The sequence below is a fragment of the Pteropus vampyrus genome, unplaced genomic scaffold (assembly GCF_000151845.1).
Source record: "Pteropus vampyrus isolate Shadow unplaced genomic scaffold, Pvam_2.0 Scaffold156, whole genome shotgun sequence".
Lineage (NCBI taxonomy): Eukaryota > Metazoa > Chordata > Mammalia > Chiroptera > Pteropodidae > Pteropus > Pteropus vampyrus.
This window is the reverse complement of record NW_011888937.1, coordinates 857,768-877,038: the sequence shown is the minus strand read 5'-3', so window position 1 is coordinate 877,038 and position 19,271 is coordinate 857,768. Positions and strand designations below refer to the sequence as shown.

At 48.6% G+C, this 19,271-nt stretch overlaps 1 protein-coding gene and 1 pseudogene across 4 annotated transcripts in view; both read left to right on the top strand.

The window, feature by feature from the left end:
* ATOH8 (atonal bHLH transcription factor 8) overlaps positions 1-7,523 on the top strand; it is a 35,276-nt gene extending 27,753 nt beyond the window's left edge. For 3 of the 4 annotated variants that reach the window (XR_896440.2, XR_002782652.1, XM_011369812.2), the window contains one exon: positions 6,477-7,523. Coding sequence is in view for 2 of the 4 variants with exons in the window: in XM_011369812.2 (XP_011368114.1) it covers positions 6,477-6,482 (6 nt within the window). In the remaining 2 variants the exon portion in view is untranslated. Of the gene's footprint in view, positions 1-4,719; positions 4,885-6,476 lie in introns of all 4 variants that reach the window. The other variant, XM_011369808.2, reaches the window with a different exon arrangement.
* Positions 10-1,346, top strand: LOC105298506 (annotated as a pseudogene).
* Positions 7,524-19,271: the final 11,748 nt, after the last annotated feature.

Sequence of the window (19,271 nt, the reverse complement as noted above, 5' to 3'; positions counted from 1 at the left end):
AGATCTGTCAAGTACAAAGATGTATGGGCTGAAACGTTAGAGAAAACACAAATGCCAGCTTCGGTGCAATTTGTACAGCATAATTAATTCCACTTTCGTAAAATACTATATAGGTGTGTCTAAGCATAGGGAAATGGTCGCCCAATGTTGTCAGTGATTTTCTCTTGGTGGGGAGATTGAAGTGATTTAAAATTTTTTTTCTGTTCACTCTTCTGTATTTTCTAGTTTTTCTATAATTGACCTACGCAAATTTAAAAAATTTTAGGAGAGGTCACAAATCATGTGATGGTGGCTTTCGAAGGAACCTGCCTTTGAAGCTGTCTCTGAAGTGATAGCAGGCAGCCCAGAATCCTGCTGACTAGAGAACCAGGCAGCCCAGAAAACCGGATAACTGGTGCCACTTTGCCCGGTGTTCAGGCCTCGGCCCATGGGTGGTGCAGGTGGTGAGCTGGAAGAGGAGAGGACACCCCTTCTCCTTTACTTCTGCCTTAGATCTTGGGGGCTGGAGAGGTGGAGTGGGCTGAGGCGTGGATATTGAACTTGAGAGAGAAAGGGTTCATCATGGCAGATGACGTAAATCGATGCCTGTAGAAAAAATTTCCAGGTGTGGCAGGGCTCCATGCTAGTGTTGTGTCAGAGTAGAGTGCCTGTTATTAAAGTGGCCAATGATAATGCTCCAGAACATACTTCGAGACCTGGTTTCTTATATACTTTTGCCTGTGCAATAGATCAAGGGAGCAAACCTAGACTTTCAAAAAATAAAAGTATCATCTGTTACTATAATATCTACGAGGTGGTTCGATTCAATCTTTTACCTTTGGTGGTGAGTTTTAGAGCCAGGAGCAAATGCCAATACAGGACTAATTGTCAACCTAGAAAAGGAACTTGCTCCATTATTTGAAGAATCGAGTCAAGTTGTGGAAGTTTCTTAATCTGACAGGGGTTTTGATGTCTACCTTATCTTCGTTATAATGGACACAATAGCAATCCAGTAATCTTTAGACCATAGCAATACTTGTATCCATGTGTTCATGGATACAAGAAAGGGCCCCTTTTTCTACCTTACACTAAAGAAAGAGCCTATAGATATAATTTATGAGGAGGTTGATTGTTATCTTTTTTCATATAGGGTCTTGTCTTATTTACTGAGATCCGGGAATACCACAGAAATGGTTCAGTCTATCAAAGGTCCCGTGGAGTTAGTCTAGTCACCAAAACTGCATGAGGTTCTGTTCGGAGGGTCCGAATCAAAATGGTACTTTGATCTGCTTGAGCCATGCAGTGTTCCTTATAGTACAATATACCCAGACCTGCAGCATGAAGCGGATTCTTAATTGTGAACAATATTGAACACGTCTTTTTCATATTGTTTTATTTCTTTGCAGTAAGTATGAGGAAGATAAAATGGCTTAGTAAAAGTAATAAAATCAGTACAATCCCTAACTTTCCTATGTATATATTATTTTGCAGTATAGATGAATATTACTGATTGATTCGATTCTTCTCGGAGGGTGCTGCTCTTTAATGAAAATGAAAATGATAGTTAATTGTTTTCCCACCTACTCTGCTTTATATAACCAGTGTTTTAATGTTTGCATGTCCTTTGTAAAATGTAGATGTGATTCATTATCGAACTCTGTTTCCAATATTGGTAATGTATGTAAACATGATAGTACGACCATATTTTTCGTACATGAGTATAAATAAAGTAGTATTTTTAAAAGTAAAAAACATTAAAAAGTTTAACATCTTTATTGAGATTATAGTTCACCGATTTAAAGTGTACAATTCAGTGGTTTTTAGTATTTTCACAGCTATGCACAACCATCACCACGGTCAATTTTAGAACATATTCATCAGCCTAAAAAGAAACCCTGTATGCTTTAGCTATCACTTCCTATTCCTCTGTCCCTGCTCCCCACCAGCCCTGGGCAACCACCAATCTATAGGTTTCCCTGTTCTGGACATTTCATGTGAATGGAGTCATACAATATGTGGTCTCTTGCATCTGGCTCCTTTCATTTAGCATACTGTTTTCAAGGTTCACGTTCTATCATGTATGTTGGTACTTCATTCCTTCTTATGGCTAAATAATATTCTATTGTATGGCTATACCACACTTTGGTTGTCCATTCATCAGATGATGGACATGACTTATGTAATTTAAAAAATTGTGTTTATTCCATGTTTTCAAACACCAGTTAGTCAAACTAAGGATCTAGCTCTTTGAGGGAGTGTGAGCCAGCGTGCTCCAGTGCTCTCACGGTGGGCCAGACCCTGAAAGTGGCCTGGTCCTGGCTGCATTGTCTCATTGATTCTTTGTAACTGATCTAGAAGGAGGGTAACTATTACTGAGCTCATTTTAAAGATGAGGAATCTGAGGATTGGAGAGATTAAACAGCCTGCCCAGGGCCCCACATCCTGCTACCTTTGGCGCCAAAATGAACTCGTGTTCAACATTCAAAATGGAACATGAAAGCTCCTTTCTAGCCCAGATACTGGTGTACTTAAAAGTGAAAGGTAAAATAATGCCTAATATGTGGGTCTTGAGGAACCCTTCTCCCATGCCCTCCCTACTTGTCTTTCATATTTTAATTTTAAAATAAAATTTGAAATCTGACTTCTCTTTTTGGGACAAACCAATTAAAAATTGTCAGGATTTCAATCCCATTGGACAACTTTTTCTGCAGGTAGAAAGCTGTATCCGAATTGCTTCAACGCAGGAAAATGTTTAAATTGAAAATAGTGAAAAATATTTAAGTAGGTAAAGTGGATATCAGAGACTGAAAATGAATTTAAAAGGTAAAATAACTTCGAAGGCAGATATAATTTTTTTAATGACCCCAATGTGGTAAAATTACCCCACATCGCACAGGAATGACCAAAAGAGGAAACCAATCCACTTAAAGCCAGAGGGAAATTTAGTAAGCAGAGGAGGTATAATTAGAAGGAAAACAAAACAAAACAAAACAAACAAACCGGAAGTGAACAAAAGCAAAAAAGATGCAAAATTGTTTCAAGGTTCACAACAATTACCAAAAGTTCCCCTAAAGCACAGGCACATTTACAAAAATGCTCAATGTTGTATTTGAAATGAGAAACATTCTGTGGTATGTAAAATCTACAGTAAATAAAATACCTGCAACTAGAAATATTTATTCACTAGTTCAATAAATATTTATTGAGATGCTACTGTGTGTCTGGCACTATTCTAGGCACTAGGCTACAGCAATGAGCAAAACAGACCACGTCCTTGTCCTCATGAAGCTGATGCTTGACCACAAGTGAGTGAACAGATAAAAGGATGATTTCTAAATGTAATAAACTCAACCACTTTGCCACAGTGGCCAAATTACCTTGATTGGACTCAGCACGTCAGACCACCTGAAAGGGACCAGAGAGACTGAGAGGCCATCTTTTGTGGTCGTTTTCAGTTTGTGTGCTAGCAGCGAGAACCTATGTCTAACAGGCATCTTCTATGGTGAGGGGCTGTGATGCAGGGGCCTCCTGAGGACAGTGAGCCAAGAGCCTTACGCTGCTGTACCCAGAGTCTTGGCCGATAGCAGAAACGGCACCCACAAAAGGCCAGAGCCAGAATGATGCAAGAGGCCCTCTCAAGCTGTGCTTCTCACATAGTGTGATATTGCCACAGGTGCTTGTCACAGTGGGGAGTACTTGTCAGCCTCCGCACCTGTATTTGCAATTATATTCAGGCACTCACGACCTACCCCCGCCCCTCCCCCCGCGCGCCCTTCCCCGCCAGCCCCTTCTGAAGGAGTGGCATTGGCAGGTTTGTCTCCCATTCCTCAGCCATAGTTGATTGGTCCAGGGGGAGAAATCTGACTGAGCTAGACCAGTCAGGGGCTCCTTGGGAGTTTGGGATTGGGATGTCCAGAGGCTGGGCCAGTCGGTAGACAGGCTGGAAAGAAGCAAATCACTCGCAAGTGACCTTGTGCTGTTTTTTACTGGTGCCTAGAGGGAAGGGCCACAGATTGCCCCTACTGAGGTTCCCAAGCCCTGTGCTGCCTTTCCTGAGACTTTGTCCTGGCCTCTCTGAAATGCCCTTTTGCAGCCTTATAAAAACTTCACTTTACCAGAAGATTGGCGTGAGTTTCTACTCATGATGCAATCATGCCATCAATCGAATGAGTCTGGAAAATACTGGGTAGTCACGTGAATTTCTTTAGTGCAGGAATTTAAATGCTAATAGACATAGTGACTTTCCAAGATGGGGCCGAGGTCTGAGGTGTTTCCCAAACTCATGGGATATACCTCGCCTGGCTAGTGTTCTGCAGAGTACCTTTTGGGGAGTGTTAATCTATGTACGACCGCTTGCTGTACAAGTGAGGGAATTAAAACACAGAGAGGGAGGTGAGTTTCCCGAGGTCACACAGCTGTTTACTTGCAGAGAAGGTCCTGGCCCATAAGGCCTCCCAGAGTTCTTCCCATCACGCCCTAATTGATGTATGGCTTCCTTGGATGGATGATATGTTTGCTGGGATTCCCAGGCCCAGGCGGGTGGCAGGTCCAGCGTAGACACAAGGGGAAGGGTGAGGTCGAGGATTGAAGGTCAGGCCTTGGCAAGAGAAAGCCCCGTCTCCCTCTATTTTGGGTGGTAGCCGTGGCTTCGGTAGGCTGTGAGAGCAGATAGAGGTCTTGGGGCTGGGCCCCGCTGCCCCGGCTACTCCATCTAACCTGGACTTCCATGCCTTCCCCCAGACCACAGGCAGGCTGCACAAGGAAGGAACTTGGCTGTCCTTGGCAAGGCCCGCCCAGGCGGCCAGCGCCAGGATGACGAGCGCTGTAAATCACCCCGCGGACCACAGACCCAGTGCCATCCCCATGGATTTCCTTTCCGCTTCTTAATCCTCCTCCTCAGACTCGGTAACGAAAAGCAGATTTCTGCTGGGGCCAGCGAGCCCAGGGTATGCTTGGAGAACGTGAGCCCGGACTCGCCACATCAAGATGCTCCCTCCTCTCACTTTTCCTTTATCCTTCTTAGCCTCTTTTAGCTAGAGGACACACCTTCCTCCTGGCCCAGCTCCCTTGCGCTCCTTGGACCCCACTCCCAGCCTTGCCCCAGCTTGCACCTTGGCTGCCCGCCGAGCGCAGCCACCCCAGGACTGTGGTTCACAGGCCCTTTGGCCTCGTGGTTTGGCTCTGTCCAGGCTTCCTGAGCCTCCATTTCAGCGGGAGCAGCCTCTGTGTGGCAGAATAAACATTGCCGATCTGGATTCAAATCCTGATGCCGCCAACATCTAGTGCTTCTTTGTCTGAGCCAGGGATTGCTCCCCTCTGGGGAGGGGATATGAGGAAGCTCCCTGGCACGTCAGAGGTGCCTGACAGAGTTCACTTCAAAAATAAATGCTCAGCTGTTTGTTCAGGGCTGTTGCAAAAATCAAGAGAGATGTATTGGAACCACTTTATTAAGGGTGTGCTGTATGGGTTAAGGGACTACTGTCACTTGTTTGTGTGTCTGGGTAGATCTGGAGCCCTTGCAGAGCCTCTTCACCAGCTCTGACTCCCCAGAAAACTAAAACCGCAGCAGCTCCCATGACCTTCCCTGTCTCCTGTCCCTTCTTGGTAGCAGGTCACACCCTCTGGTCAGTTTTCTCACCAGCAACACCAAGTTCAGCTGCTAGAGTGATGTTTCCAAAGGTCAGGACTGAGGGGAACTTTTGATCTAACCTCGGGATTTTCACATCGTGCTCCTTAGTGCCCTGGGTTCTCAAGTCACAGAAAGTTGAGTGGCTTGTCCCGGGGGATGCGACTTTGGAGGGAATGCAGTAGGTCTCTGGGTTCCATCTCCATGTGTTCCCTCTTGAGTGTCCCCCGCCACTCCAAATAAACTAGAACCATGTTTATCTGTGTTCTGAGTTAAGGTCATTTCTACTGCTGAAAAGAAAATTTGGACATTATTCACCTGCTCCAGTTGTGTCATTTTAAAGACGAGGACACCGAGCACAGAAAGCTGAGTGACTTGTCTCAAGTCATCCAGCTGGCAGGTGGATGGGCTGCAGCTAGTCTGCCTCTTAACACCTGGTGCAGTGCTCTTGTCTACAGTGTAGGGAAAAGGAGCTACGGATGGCCATTGCTGTGGGGCGGGCCTGACTCTGACATCCCTCAGAGGTGTGGCTAGGGTATTGTGGTCTCAGGCCTAGGTGTACCCCCTGCAGCCCTGCCCAGTCCCCCAAACTAGCATAATCAGCGGTGGCTCTGAAAGGCTGAGGCAGGAGTACGGGGGCAACGTGGGCTCTGCAGGCAGCCAGTCCTGCGTCTAAATGCTGCCTCCACCACTTTCCGAAGCTCTCAAGATGCAGCCCCTGCCTGGGCCATACAGAGTCCCTCCCAGGGCAGCTGCAGTGAATAAGTGAGAGCAGGTGCTGGGGGTGCCAGCACCTGGTATGGGTTAGCCTTCTGGAATCAAGAGTCAGGATGAGTAGGGGCAGATTCTGATGGTTGGTCGTTTCTTTCAGGAGTGACCGGCCATGGGCTAGATCAAGGATGCTGCTGTGGACCCTCTTTCCAGTCGAGCCTGTGGAGAAGGTGGGCTCGCCAGGTCTAGCCTCGTCTTCTCCAAGATGCCGCCAGATGCTCAGACCACTGCCTCTCAGGGTCAGACAGAAGCACGCCTGCCTCTCTCACCCTCCTGCCCACCCCCGGCCACTCCACAGTGACTTTGCACTTTGCTCTCTGCCTGATGGGGAGAGGAGCGCTCAGCCTTCCCCTTGCCTGGGGCCCGAGGCCCACCATCGGCTGCAGAAATTCATTGCCAAAGATTCCAGAGACACTGAACAAACTGTGGTGAGAAAACCCCACAGGGAAAAGCCGCACGCTGCCCTACGACTTTTGCTCCTCCTGTTGCCCGGCTTCCAACTCAAGCCAAAGATGAGTCAGCAAGTCTACTAGGAACTCACGGAAGGGATGGACATTTGGTGACCATTGGAAGCACCTGACCGTCTGACCTGGACTTCTCTTTCTACACTGGGCCCTGAGCTGGCTGGCTGCGAGAGGCAGGCTGGGGTGTCTGCAGGGAGTCGGATCCGAGATCCTGGCCCTTCTCTCCCTCCCACTGGCTGCCCAGGTCTCTGACCCTGATTCTTAACGTTCCCTCCCTGGGCCAAGGCTCCTTCTTGGGCCTTTAGCATCATGGGAAGGAGGAAATTGGGGGAAAAGAAACAATATTGACCACCCTGTCCCCTACCCCAGGGACCTGACCCATGGTGACCTGCCTAAGGGTCTTTGCTCCCCAGCCAGCCCAGCCAGCCGCTCCTTGCCCGTGACCCGCCCTCCTGCCTGGGCAAACAGGATGGTCCCTGCTTGGAGGTCAGTGGTCTGTTACTGGTTATGCAGGGGGCAGAAGGGAGGAAGGGACCAGGGGAATGGGTCAGTATGTGGGGGAGTGGGGCATGTTCAAAGCCAAGGCCTGCTCCTTTCTTTGCTCAAAAGGCCAAAGCTGTTCATATCTGTGCTCAACCATCTGCTTCAAATTGAAGTAAAAGCCCCAACATGTAAAGAAAACACTTGCTTGTGTTGAGTGAACTCTGTGGGTGACCAAGACTTTGGCTGGTCAGTGATTGGGGCGGCGGGGCGGGGGGCGGCTTTGGGGGAAGGGAGGGGAGAGGTCAATCCCTGCCTAGAGGTTGAGAGCCCTCCAGGAGGTGGGTAGTATGTGAGTGTGTGTGTCTGCGTGTGTAAGGGGGGTGCTCTCACCATGACCTCACCCTGGACTAGTGACCGGGAGGCCTGGTCAGGGACATGTGTGAGCTCTTTCACTTTGTTCCTCACTAAATCCATACCATGAGTTTATAACATGTGAGCTGTATTTTTCATCACATTTTATAGATGAGGAAACCAAGGCCGTAAGGAGCCAGGCCAGTCAGCGACAGCTGGCTCTCAAATCAAGGCGGCTTCAGTCCAAATCCTGTGAGTTCTGAACCCCTTTCCAGCCCCGTAGTTCGGTCCCAGCCCAAAGTCTTCGAGTGGCTTTGTCACGTCACTTCACCTCAGTTCGCATCTCTGTGATATCCCCAGCTCACCAGGCTCAGCCTTAGGAGACTTATCACTTCAGCAGTCCTGTCTCAGACAGGGACAGCAAGAGCCCCTGGGGATGGGAGAGGGGGACATAAGATGAGAACTAGGAAAGCATTATCAGGGGGAGGGGCTGTGTAGGGGGGCAGGGCTGCCCAAGGAGAGGTGATGAGGTCTGACCTTGGTTCCACTCAGCATTGCCCTCTCTTGTCTGCTCCTCTGCTCCTGGGCGGGGGCTGGTCTATCTGTGGGTGGAGCTGGCTGTAGGGAGCCCCCTCCTCTTGCACGTGTGTCTCCCTCACGTGGCTCTTTGCCCGGGACCAAGACCTGGGACAGAAGCAGGGGACCCAGACTGCTCAGAGTGCTCCTCAGCTCAAAGGTGCCTTGGAAGCAGGCCAGACAGAGTGTGCTTGGAATGGGGGCTCAGAGGGGACAATTAGGAAGGGTCAGTCACCCTGGGACTCCAGGCACAGGTCCCGGCCCTACTCATTTGTCCCTCTGAACCTCTGAGTAACGCTGGTGGCAGGAAATGTGGACCAATCAGTATCAAATGTGTTGATACCAGAGGACCCTTTCTGTAACTAAAAAGGGTGGGGAGAACCCCCATCCCAGTGCCAGGGGACCAGACTCATAGCCTTCCCACCCGGAAACAACCTATGGCCTTCATCCCACCCCTCTCCTGCTCACGGCCTTATCACACACTTCCCCTTCATTCCAAAGCATCTGTTGATCATCAGCTAGGAGCTGGCAATAAAGAAATGGAACCCATGTAGTGCCTGTCTTTACAGAGCATATGGTTCTGTACAGACAGACAAGCACATAATTACGATACAGTCAGATGATTAAGGTGTTGGGAGCTTCAGGAAAGAAAAGACTCACTCCCCCTGGGGAGGCATCAGGGAGGCCTTCGGTATCAGAAAGGGGCCATGGGAGCTGGGTCTTGAGGGAGGAATAGAAGTTTTCTGTTCAGAGGAATACTCAGCCCTGGCGGGACATCAGAATCGCCTAAGGAGAGCATTAAATATTGATGTACAGTATTAATACCATAGTCCTGTCTCCAGAAATTCTGATGTTATTGGAGTGGCCAGGGCATGGAGATTTGTAAAAGCTCCCCAAGTGGTTTTAATGTACAGTCAAGGCTGAGAGCCACTAGTTCAAGCAGGCTTAGGTCTCTGACAAAAAGAGATGATTTAGAATCACTGATATGGGATACGGGCTGTGCCAAAAATGTGGAGGGTGTGTGCGCGTGCGTGTGTACCTCTCTGTGTATATGACTGATTGAAAGTCCATGCTGTTCTGTTCTTTTCCAGCTTCTTCCCTAGTACAGCACCTTGTGTTCTTGTGGGCACTACACACACACACACACACACACACACACACACACACACACACACACACACACCCTCTTGTGTGTACATGCATCTCTAGACAGACACATACTTGTGTACATTCCCAGGTAAGGGAAATCCATTTCAGATAGATTCAAATTTAATCAGCAGTCTCTAAACAGTGTTCTGTAAGCAACGTGCAAGAAGACACTCACCAAAATAAGAATTTGGAAGAGCCACCCTCCTGGGGCCTAGTGTGGCATTCCCAGGCCAGCCGAGGGTTCACGGTCACAGAGCCATCTGCAGGTTTGTTTTGGCACAGACTCCTTGCTTCATGGCTCGCTCTGGGTCCTGGCCCCCCATGCCAGTCATGGCTCATCAGCCACCAGCCACAGAGGGACAAGTGGACTCTCTCCAGGGACATTGGGGACCTGTGTGAGAGGCCCATGTGTGTACCTCTGTGTGCATGTGTGGCTCCTGCAGCATGCATGCTTCCTCTTCTCTGCAAGACGAAATCGTAAAAATAGCTCCAGAGTCAGAGATCTCCCCAGCTCACAGGCCGAGCCTCACGAGACTCTTCAAAAACTTCGTGCACTTGGCTGCACTGCTTCCTGATTCTGGCCTCAGACCGTCTCAGAAGAGAGGCTTAAGTTCTGGGGAGGGGGTTCCACAAATCCCTTTCTGGGATCACACCTTTGCCAGGGTCCAAGGTGGTTTCCATCTCCCCATGCTGTACTCCTTTCTGTCCCCATGGCCTACCACCCTGTCCTAGGACCTCCTCCTTCCCTCCTCTCACCTTGCCATATCCTCCAAGGACCTGTGAGGCCCTATTCCTTTTTCTGATTACTGCCCCTGCCATGCACATACCCACCTATCTCCCCTTTCTCACAAGCCAGTGAGGCAGGAGCGGGCAGATCCCAGGGGCTGAGAATGTGGTGGCATAGCCATGTGCAGGGACTGTGCTAGGAGCTGATGGAACAGAGAGAGCCCCCTGTGCCTGTGATACAGGGCAGATGTGGGTATAGCTGATTAGGCTGAGGCAGGTGCTGTGTTGTGGTCAGCCATAGTAAGCCTGCCAGGGGACCAGAGAAGGGACTGCATTTTGCCTTCCTCCTTCCGCGCTGTTTCCTGAGCTACGAAGTGGTCACTGCCAGCAGCTGGAGTGACAAATAGCCCAGCCTTTTCAGAGCAAGACTTGGACATCTCCAGGTGTTTTCTTCAAGGGGGTTTGTATTGCCGTTCTCACTCTGACCTCTTGCTGCCACCCCACCTGCACAACTGCATTCTGTTTCCAGGCTCCAGGGGGACAGGGAGGCATGGAGGATGCCCTGCCTGGGCTGGGTGGGGCAGAGGGTGGGAGAAGGAGCAACTGGCCTCACCTTTTGCTCCATAGGTTTTCACCTTCCCTTGAATCTCCCCTCTGGTCCCCTGGACCCCAGGCAAGCTATATCTGCTTTTCTGAAACCAAGTGCCCCAAGGAACTTGGATTTATAAGTGATGACATTGTTTTACAGATATTCGGGCACATGTTTAATCTCTGAATAGCGCTAAGAATTCCTAGAGGGCGAAGATTGGGTCTAATTCATCCTAAGTCCTTGGAAAGGTCTTGCAAAATGTATATATTGGTTTCTTTGTTAAATGAATGAATAAAATTTGGGAAATGTGGTAATTCATGCATTTATTTTCTTCCTTCCACAAAGAACTACCAAGCAGCTAATTTGTTCAAGACCCTGAGAGAACAGGACACGAGCCTCTTCCAAGGCCCGAAAGAGACGCACGGGGAGAAGGTTCAGATCAGAGTGGAGTCCAGGCTGGGGGCTTTTTGTTCTTTCTGTGGCTGAGCCTTTGTGAACTGAGCTCCTGCAAAAAGGATAGCCTCATAGCGCCTGTGCCTGGCACGTACTAGGTGCCGAATAAACATTTATCGAATGTCGTGTAGATGAATAAATGAGCGCTGCCACACTCCCTTACCGCCCCACCTCAGACATCACTAATCAGTGGTGGTTCTTTTTCCCAGGGGCCTGGAAGCTGCCTGAGTTTGTGACAGTGCTCCAAGCAGTCACCATTAACCAACCGAAGAGATGCACTCTCGTTGCTCTTCTGGCTTCAGGGCTGTCCTGGAGTAATTTACAGTGGGAGCACCCTTAGGCCAGCCTCCTGGGGCACCACCGGGGTGATGTGGCTGAGGTTCTCTTAGGACATTTCTCCCCCACGTTATCGCTCATGGGGCTATGTGGCCATCTCTCGGCTGGCCTCCCTCCCTGTCTCTAATTTGTTCCTGGCTGACCCTTCCTCCATTATGGCTTATGGAGGTTTGTTTCTGAAGTCCCTCCCGGCCCTTCGCCTCCATCTCAAAGTCCAGTCTCCTTAGCTGCCCATCAGACCTGCCACAGGTGGTCCCATCCTCTCCTCCAGTGTCTCCAACAGCTCCCCAATCTCCACAACCCCCTTGATCTCGCTGGCCAAATCTGGACCTAAGATCCTAACACCCCCTCTTTCTAGGTCATGTCCCAGTTTCTTTTTCTCTGGATGCCCTCAAAACAAGATTCTTTCTGAACCCTACTATTTGCTATAATGGAAATAGTTCCTTTTTAATCTAACTTTCCTCTGCATCATATGTATCCAGCCAGGCCCCCTGGTGGAACTCTGGTTCTTTCAGTGCCAGAACCTGGGCAGACAGAGACCCAGCTTTCCCCAGCCGCAGCGGCCTAGGTGCCTGTCCCCCTATCCTAAGTGTTCTTGTTCATATGCAAAGAAAAATATCTCCCCTTGCCCATCTTCCGTGGGGAGCCCAGCTTTGCCCCAGATCTCTGAGGATCGTCAGGGGCTTTAATCCCCAGGCTGTCCTTGGCTTTGATCTTTGGGGTCCTCTGAATTCATAATCTCTCTCTCAACTGCCTCCTGTGGCTGATGCCTTCTCTTTATCCCGCTTCTGCTTAAGGAAACAGCCAACTTTCCTTAATTTCCCCAAAACATCACTCACAAAAGGCAGTCTTGTGTAGAGCAATTATTTTTTTCTTTCTTAATGATTTTTTAAACTGTTTACACTCACACACACACACACACACACACACAAACCCCAAGACCTTGCCATTTTCTTCCCAGTTTATTTAGTTGATTTCATGTATTTTTGACAGGTTCGTCATGTTTCCGGCAGTTAAAACTATTTTCCCCTCTGGCTTCACTCCCTGACACTACATTTCTGGTCTGTGACTCACAGAAAGTTGTCCCACAGCTGGGGCTTGAATCCAGTCTTTTTTCTTCAATCTTGCATCTCCCTACCCAACCCCAGATCACCAAACGGGGCACTCACCATCCCTCAGCTGAGCAGTTATCCAGGTCTCCCCTCTGGGAGGAGAGAGTTATGCTCTGAGACAGCCACATCACCCCCACCCCCACGGAGCCCTGAACTCAGCCTGTGCCAAGCCCATACCCCAAACCACCTTCAGAGCCATCTGGCCCACAGACAACGTGCATTCATCCCCTGGGTTTTCATTTCCAACTCCAGAAGTTTCTAGAGAATTTCCCCTTGCACGCACACACATGCATGCAAAACACACATTTTTTTAAATTTTTTATTTTTAAATAACTCAAAATGCTTCCAAAAGAAAAGGAAAGAAATCTTAATTTTTGGAGAAGAAAATAGAATAAAAAAAGCAAGTTTTGGGGTACACTTCGAGATAGCTATTCTGACTTTTCTAAATAAAACCCAGGGCAAGAGGTTTGACAAAGATTTTCATGCCTCTTCCGTGTGTGAGAGGCAGCCTAGAAAGCCAAATGCTGCAACTTGATGAAGAGCTCTAAGACGGACAGGACCAGGCCTTCTCAAGACAAAGTCTTTGATGATCCTGTCCATTGGGGATCACAGCATAATATATTCCTTTCGTAAAGGCTCTGAAAAGTCCTGCAGTAAGAAACCACTTAAATTTGAGAACTGAATGTCTCCCAAACTTATTTGAGCACTTACTTCAAAAAAAAATTTTTATCGTGGTAAAATATACCTAACATAACATTTATAATTTTAACCATTTTAAAGTATACAATTCAGTGGTATTAAATACATTCGCAATGTTGTGTAACCATCACCACTATCTATATCGCAGACTTTTTCATCATTCCCAATAAAACTATGTACCCATTAAAGGATAACCACTCACTTTCCGCCTCCATCCAATCCCTGGCAGCCTCTATTCCAGTGGGGTTGCCTATTCTACATACCTCATGTAAATGGAATCATACAACATTTGCCCTTCTCTGTTGAGCATAATGTTTTCAAAGTCTACCCACGTCATGGCACAGATTCGAACTTTGTTCCTTTTTACGGCTGAATAATGTTCCATCGTGTGGATATGCTGCATTTGGTTTATCCATTCATCTGTTAATGGAAAGAGCTTATCCTTTATTTTATGCCCAGAATTCTCATGGGACAACAGGGGGTCCCTGGAACACAGTTTGAGGACTGCTGGTGTGTGGAGCCACTGGAATGTTTGGGGTTTGGGTAGGCCAGGATTGTCTTACCCACACAGTTGCCCCAGACACTGCCAGAATGGTTTGGTCTCCAAACTCAAGGCAGCAGCTGAAGTCTGGAGAGGTGAAGCTGTCTGGCAAGTACCCAGGAGGGCTGGTCAGTGGTCTGCCCTAGGGGAAAGCAAGGGAGAACCTTGTCCTCTAATCCTCACAAGACACATGGCCCTGCTATGCTGTGGGGACCCATTGAGATGACTGACAGCTCAGCGTTGGTGACATCTCTCAGGGCTGCCTTTCCTGGCTTTGATGAGAGGACTGGACAGCAGCCAAGCTTGAGGGGAGCAGTTGCCTGAGAGGCCCTGGTTCCCTTTTGGCAGCGTCACAGGTGCTCCCTGTCCTGCTCCTCCAGGGAGCTGGACAGGCTGTTCCGAACCACTGCCCCTCCCTGCCCTTCCTCTTCAGCACTTTCCACAGAGACCCCATTCTAGCAGGCAGGTCTGCTGGGGACAAGTGGGGTAAAGTGTGTGCCCTCTGGGCTCCATCCCCCTTTCAAAGGGTCTCACTGCAGCCCTCTTCTCCCACAGGAAGGGGTCTGGGGTAGGCAAATGAAGGTGTGCCCAGAGTCTAGCCTCCTGAGACTGGGGGAGGACATGGGCCCGTCTGGGAACCTGGAAGGCCTGAAGTCCAGCACGGCCTCACCTTCAACTCCTCATGTGACCTCTCTGAGTACAAGGAGACAGTGGCTCTGTGACCCAAGACCCCTCATAGCAATTTTCAACTTGGGCCCCAAACTTCCTTGTCCTAACTGCTTGCTGGGCTCAGGGCTCAGGTTACAACTCCTCATGGCAGCTCTACCCCACATCTAGCCTGAGCCATGCTCTTGCTGAAACAGCTTTGTTTCTCCTCCTGAGGGGTTATCTTTTGAGCCAGATAATTATTTAAATGTGCAAAGACCTTCTGGAGTTGTTAAATAAAACAAAAACAACAAAGCATCTTTAGAGAAATTACAAACAAATGAATGTCCATCCTTCTGATCTGGGTATAGATCTTCCCTTCGGACCCCAGACCTGCCTTTTAACTAAAGGTCCTTTAACCTTTGCCCAAACACCATACACCTTGGGCCTCCCAGGGCACCCCCTTTTCTCCTCATGGCACTGTTACCTGCCTCTCCATCCACCTTCCTAGCTCGATCATTTACTCCTGGAGGGTGGTGTGCATGGCTGGCTGTTGCCCCAGTGTAGGGACAGCCTTTAAGGCCTGAGGCATTGATGCGCAGTGCTGCTGGCCTGGGCCAGGAGGGCACCTTGGGATTCTCTGCCCTGGTGAGGGGTCCATCGCACTCCAACTGGCCGGTGGTCTTGCAGAGCCCAGCAGAGACACAGGTGAGGGAGAAAAGTAGTAAGCGAATGAGTGTTCGCAGGGTGACATGAATAAGGAGTGGGAGCCAGGTGGAACACACACTGAGTTTCTCCAGCCCAAAGCTGTGCGCTGGCTTGAAGCGGAATTGCCTCACCCGTAGGACAAGGTAGACGGTGTTCGTCCCTCTACCAGGCCTGTCTGCACCTCCCTCCCAAATGCTGAGCCCACCTTGAGACCTGCCCTCTCACAGAGCTCCCTCTCCCTCTTCTACCTGGGCCAGGCCTGTTCTTGGGATCTTTCTTCCCTGCTCACAGCCCAACCCTGCTCGCAGCCAGGCCTCTCTCTGTTCTGTCTCCTCTGTTGGATCCCATTTTGCCTTTCCTGGGTCCTGCTCCTCCTTAACAGCCTGCTGTCCTCAAGGTATGGATTCAGGTGGCAGCAATATTTCCCAGGCATCCCCTGACATGCAGGTTGTCACAGGTGTCAGGGGCCCGGACACTGGTTCTCAGCCCTGCTGCTCGCTGGCTGTGTCACCCAGGGCAAAATACTCCCCTCTCTGAGCCTCAGCTTCTTCATTTATAAAATATGTGGTTGGAGGACATGATGACTGACGCCTCTTCCAGCTATATAATTCTCTCTCTAGAAAATGTCGCTCATCACCAGGCTGAGTTAAAGTTCTGCTTACTTTCTACTTTAAATTCACCATTTTAAGACTGCCCTGGCCAGCAGGCATCAGCCACAGTGAGAAGGAAGGGGCATTTTGTTCCATCTGCTTTTCTCACTCAGGAATGGCCTCCCCTGGCCTGTCTGTCCCCAGGCCCTCTGGGCCCCTTCCGGGGCTGTGGCCTTCCTCTGGCAGGGCCCTTGGTCAGGGGTTCATTTCCTCCTCCAGGCCTGAGCACTTTCCCAAGGAGCCAGCGCCTGTCCCTGCTGCCTGGCGCTTCCTCAGAGGCAGGGCCTGGGTCAGCTTGGCAAGCACCTACTTGCTGTTGATGAGACTTAATTAACAGAGGGATCTGCTTCCTCCTGGCCCTGAAGAGGTGCCTCTTTGGGAGTTCAGAGACACAGGGAGCTCCATTGTTCTCTGGAAACTCAGCTGCCTGCTCTAACTGCTCATCAGGGTCTCTCAGCTGCTCCCTCTTGCCTATCCTTGTTCTCAGCAGTTCTTTTCACTCCCCTCCCTGAGAGGTTTGCCCAAGGGCCCACTCTCAATGTTCAAAGTCCTTCCCAGGGCTGGCATCTTCCAGCCGTTCTCCTTCGTAATGTCCGTGATGCCAAGTCCAGGGTCATCCTTAGTCCTCATCAGACTTGACCTTTCGGCACATTTGGCGCAGCCCTTCCCCCTCCTTGAACTAGAGTTCAGTCTCTCTAGGTTGCCTCCTACCTCAGGCTGCTCCTCCACAGCCTCTTTCATTTGTTGGCATGTTCTGGGGCTCCATCCTCAGGTCTGTTCTTCTCTTTCCTTCCTCATTCGGGGTGTTACGCCCTGTGTAGGCTGTTGATTTCCAAATGCATACCTGCATCCCAGAGATGGCTAGATCCCACTCAGGGTAAAGTCAAGTCCTTACTGTGGCCTCCAAGGCCTGCACTGCCTGCACCTGTTATCTCCCTGACCTCACTGCCTACTACTGTCCTCTGTGGTTCATTGACACACCAGACTCAGGTTGCCCTAGGCCTCTGCATTGGCTGTTCTCTCCACCGAGAATGTTTTACCCTCGAATATCTTCATGATTTATTCTTTCACCTTCTTCAGTTCTTTGATCAAATGCCAGCTTCTCATTGAGGCCATCCCTGGTTACTCCATTTTAAATTGCAACCCCCACCCCCATCTCACTTCCCTCAGGCATTCTCTCTCTCTTTTCTTTGCTTTATTTTTCTCCATAGTACTCATTACCAACATGCTAAATATATCTATTTATTGATTATCTCCTCCCTCTGGAAGTTAAGCTCCATGGGATCAGGGATTTTTGTTCATTTGTTCACTGTCTCCCTAGTGTCTAGAGCATAGTAGTTCCTGGTGTCTGGCACATAGTAGTTGATCAACAAATATTTGTTGAACAAATATAGTAGGTGCTTCAATAGGTGTCCTTGTACATACATTTTCATGTTCTGGTGTTTTCACTTTTGTAGAGTAGATCCTGGAAGTGAAGTTATTCTATCAAATACACGTTTTTTTTAATTTTAATAAACAACTCTAGATTATATTTCCAAGAGGTTATAGCAACTTATGCCCGTTTTCTCCACTTGTGCTGGATGTCATCACAATTCAGTTCTTGCCAGTGTGCTGGAGGAGGGAGAAGGCATCTCATTTTAATTTTAATTTTCTTGACTAATTAGAGAAGAGCAGTTTTCTTGTTTATCGACCACTTGAGTTTCTATTTCCGTGAATTTTTGGGGGGTGGGGGGATGGGGCGAGGAACTGATCTTTTCTTACAAGTTCGTAGAGGGAATCTTCATTTAAAAAAAAAATCCCAGATAATTCTGATATTTATGAAGGTTCTGGAGCTACTGCTCTAGAGTGAACACCCTATTCGCCACTGCCTGACATGCCATGGGGTCCCTCATGTGTTTTGGAACTAAAGATGTTTTAATGTTTTTTTTTCCCTGTTGGTTCTCTATTTTTTACAGTAAACTGGTGTTACTTTAAAAAAAGATATTAAAAACAATCATAGGAAAATCTTTATGCTATAATGTCAAGTGGAAAAAGCATTTACAATTAGGATGTACTTTTTGATGACAGCTATACAAAAGGCTCTCTGTATATAGAAACTCTAGCAGTAAATCAACCAAAATGAAAAGGAGGGACTGTGGGTAATTTTTTTCTTACTATGAGAAGCAAGCAAGGAAGGCGAGGTGAAGCACTAGTGGAAAAGGCTGAGCTGCTGGAATGATGGCACTCAGGCTACAACCCTAGTCTCTGTGTCTTGACAGACATCACTAATCAATCACTTCAGTGGTTCTTCCTAAGTCCAGACTTGGCCTTAGAATCTTTCTTAATCCAGTAGTCCAGGGAGCTACTAGTCACAGATCAGAACTAGCAGGCAAGATCAAACTCATTCACCTAGCCTCCCTGGGCAGAAGGCAGTGCAGTCAGCACCAGCCCCTCAGATGCCTAACTTGCTGGGTCAGTGACGTGTTCCCAGGTGACCTCCTGGTTGCATTGGAGCTATAGTCCAGTTGGTTGTTCTTGCCCACCTATGCCCTGGCTGAGGCACCTGGGGTCTTTTCAACCTGCACTGACTCCTATCACTGATACCGAGCATCACTTTCTGGAATCTCTTTTCCTCCTGGAACTTGGGGCTTGTTGGAACAAGAAACACTGTCCTCGTTCCAGATATGACTTTGCCTAGACTCTGGCACATCCCTTCAGGCACCTTACCTTGGCCATTCTGGCTTTTGGCCTGACTCTCCAGCCTCTGACCTCTGTTCTCATGCTTCCTGGCACGCTCCTCCCCTGACCATGGTCCCAGCTGTGATTTTGTGCCATGACATTGTGTCAACTGGCACATCCTGACTGTCTAACCAGGCCCCTGGCCTTACCCCTCCTGCCCGCCCTGTGCTTGGCTTGCCTCAGAGCTGGGAGATTCCCCAGCAAGACTTCGTGCAGTGTGCTCAGGAATTCCTCACCCACCCTCCTTCTCTAGACCAGCTGGGGGAGGTGGGTTGATTAAAAGCATAGAAAGAAATATTTTTTATAGCTTTTTCTGTTTTTGAAGAAACAGTAGACGATATAGAAAAATGACATAGAAAAGTATGAAAAAGATTGTCAATAACTCAACCACCTGGAGATAACCACCGTTATTGTGTTGGCAAACACCACCCCGGTCGCCCCTCTGCCTCCACACCCATCGAGATATGTGTATATAAATTGTCTTAAATGGGATCATGCTGTTATTCAACCTGTGTTTTTCACTCACCCATATGTCATGAGCATCGTAAAGTATGCCAATGATGAAAAACATGTTTTCCCTCTCCTAGAATGTAAATCATATTCGACAGGATTTTTCCCCCTCCTAACATATCTTCATTTTTGCTTCTTCTGAGGTAGCGACTTTATCCTTTCCACATTTCTCTCCCACAATAATA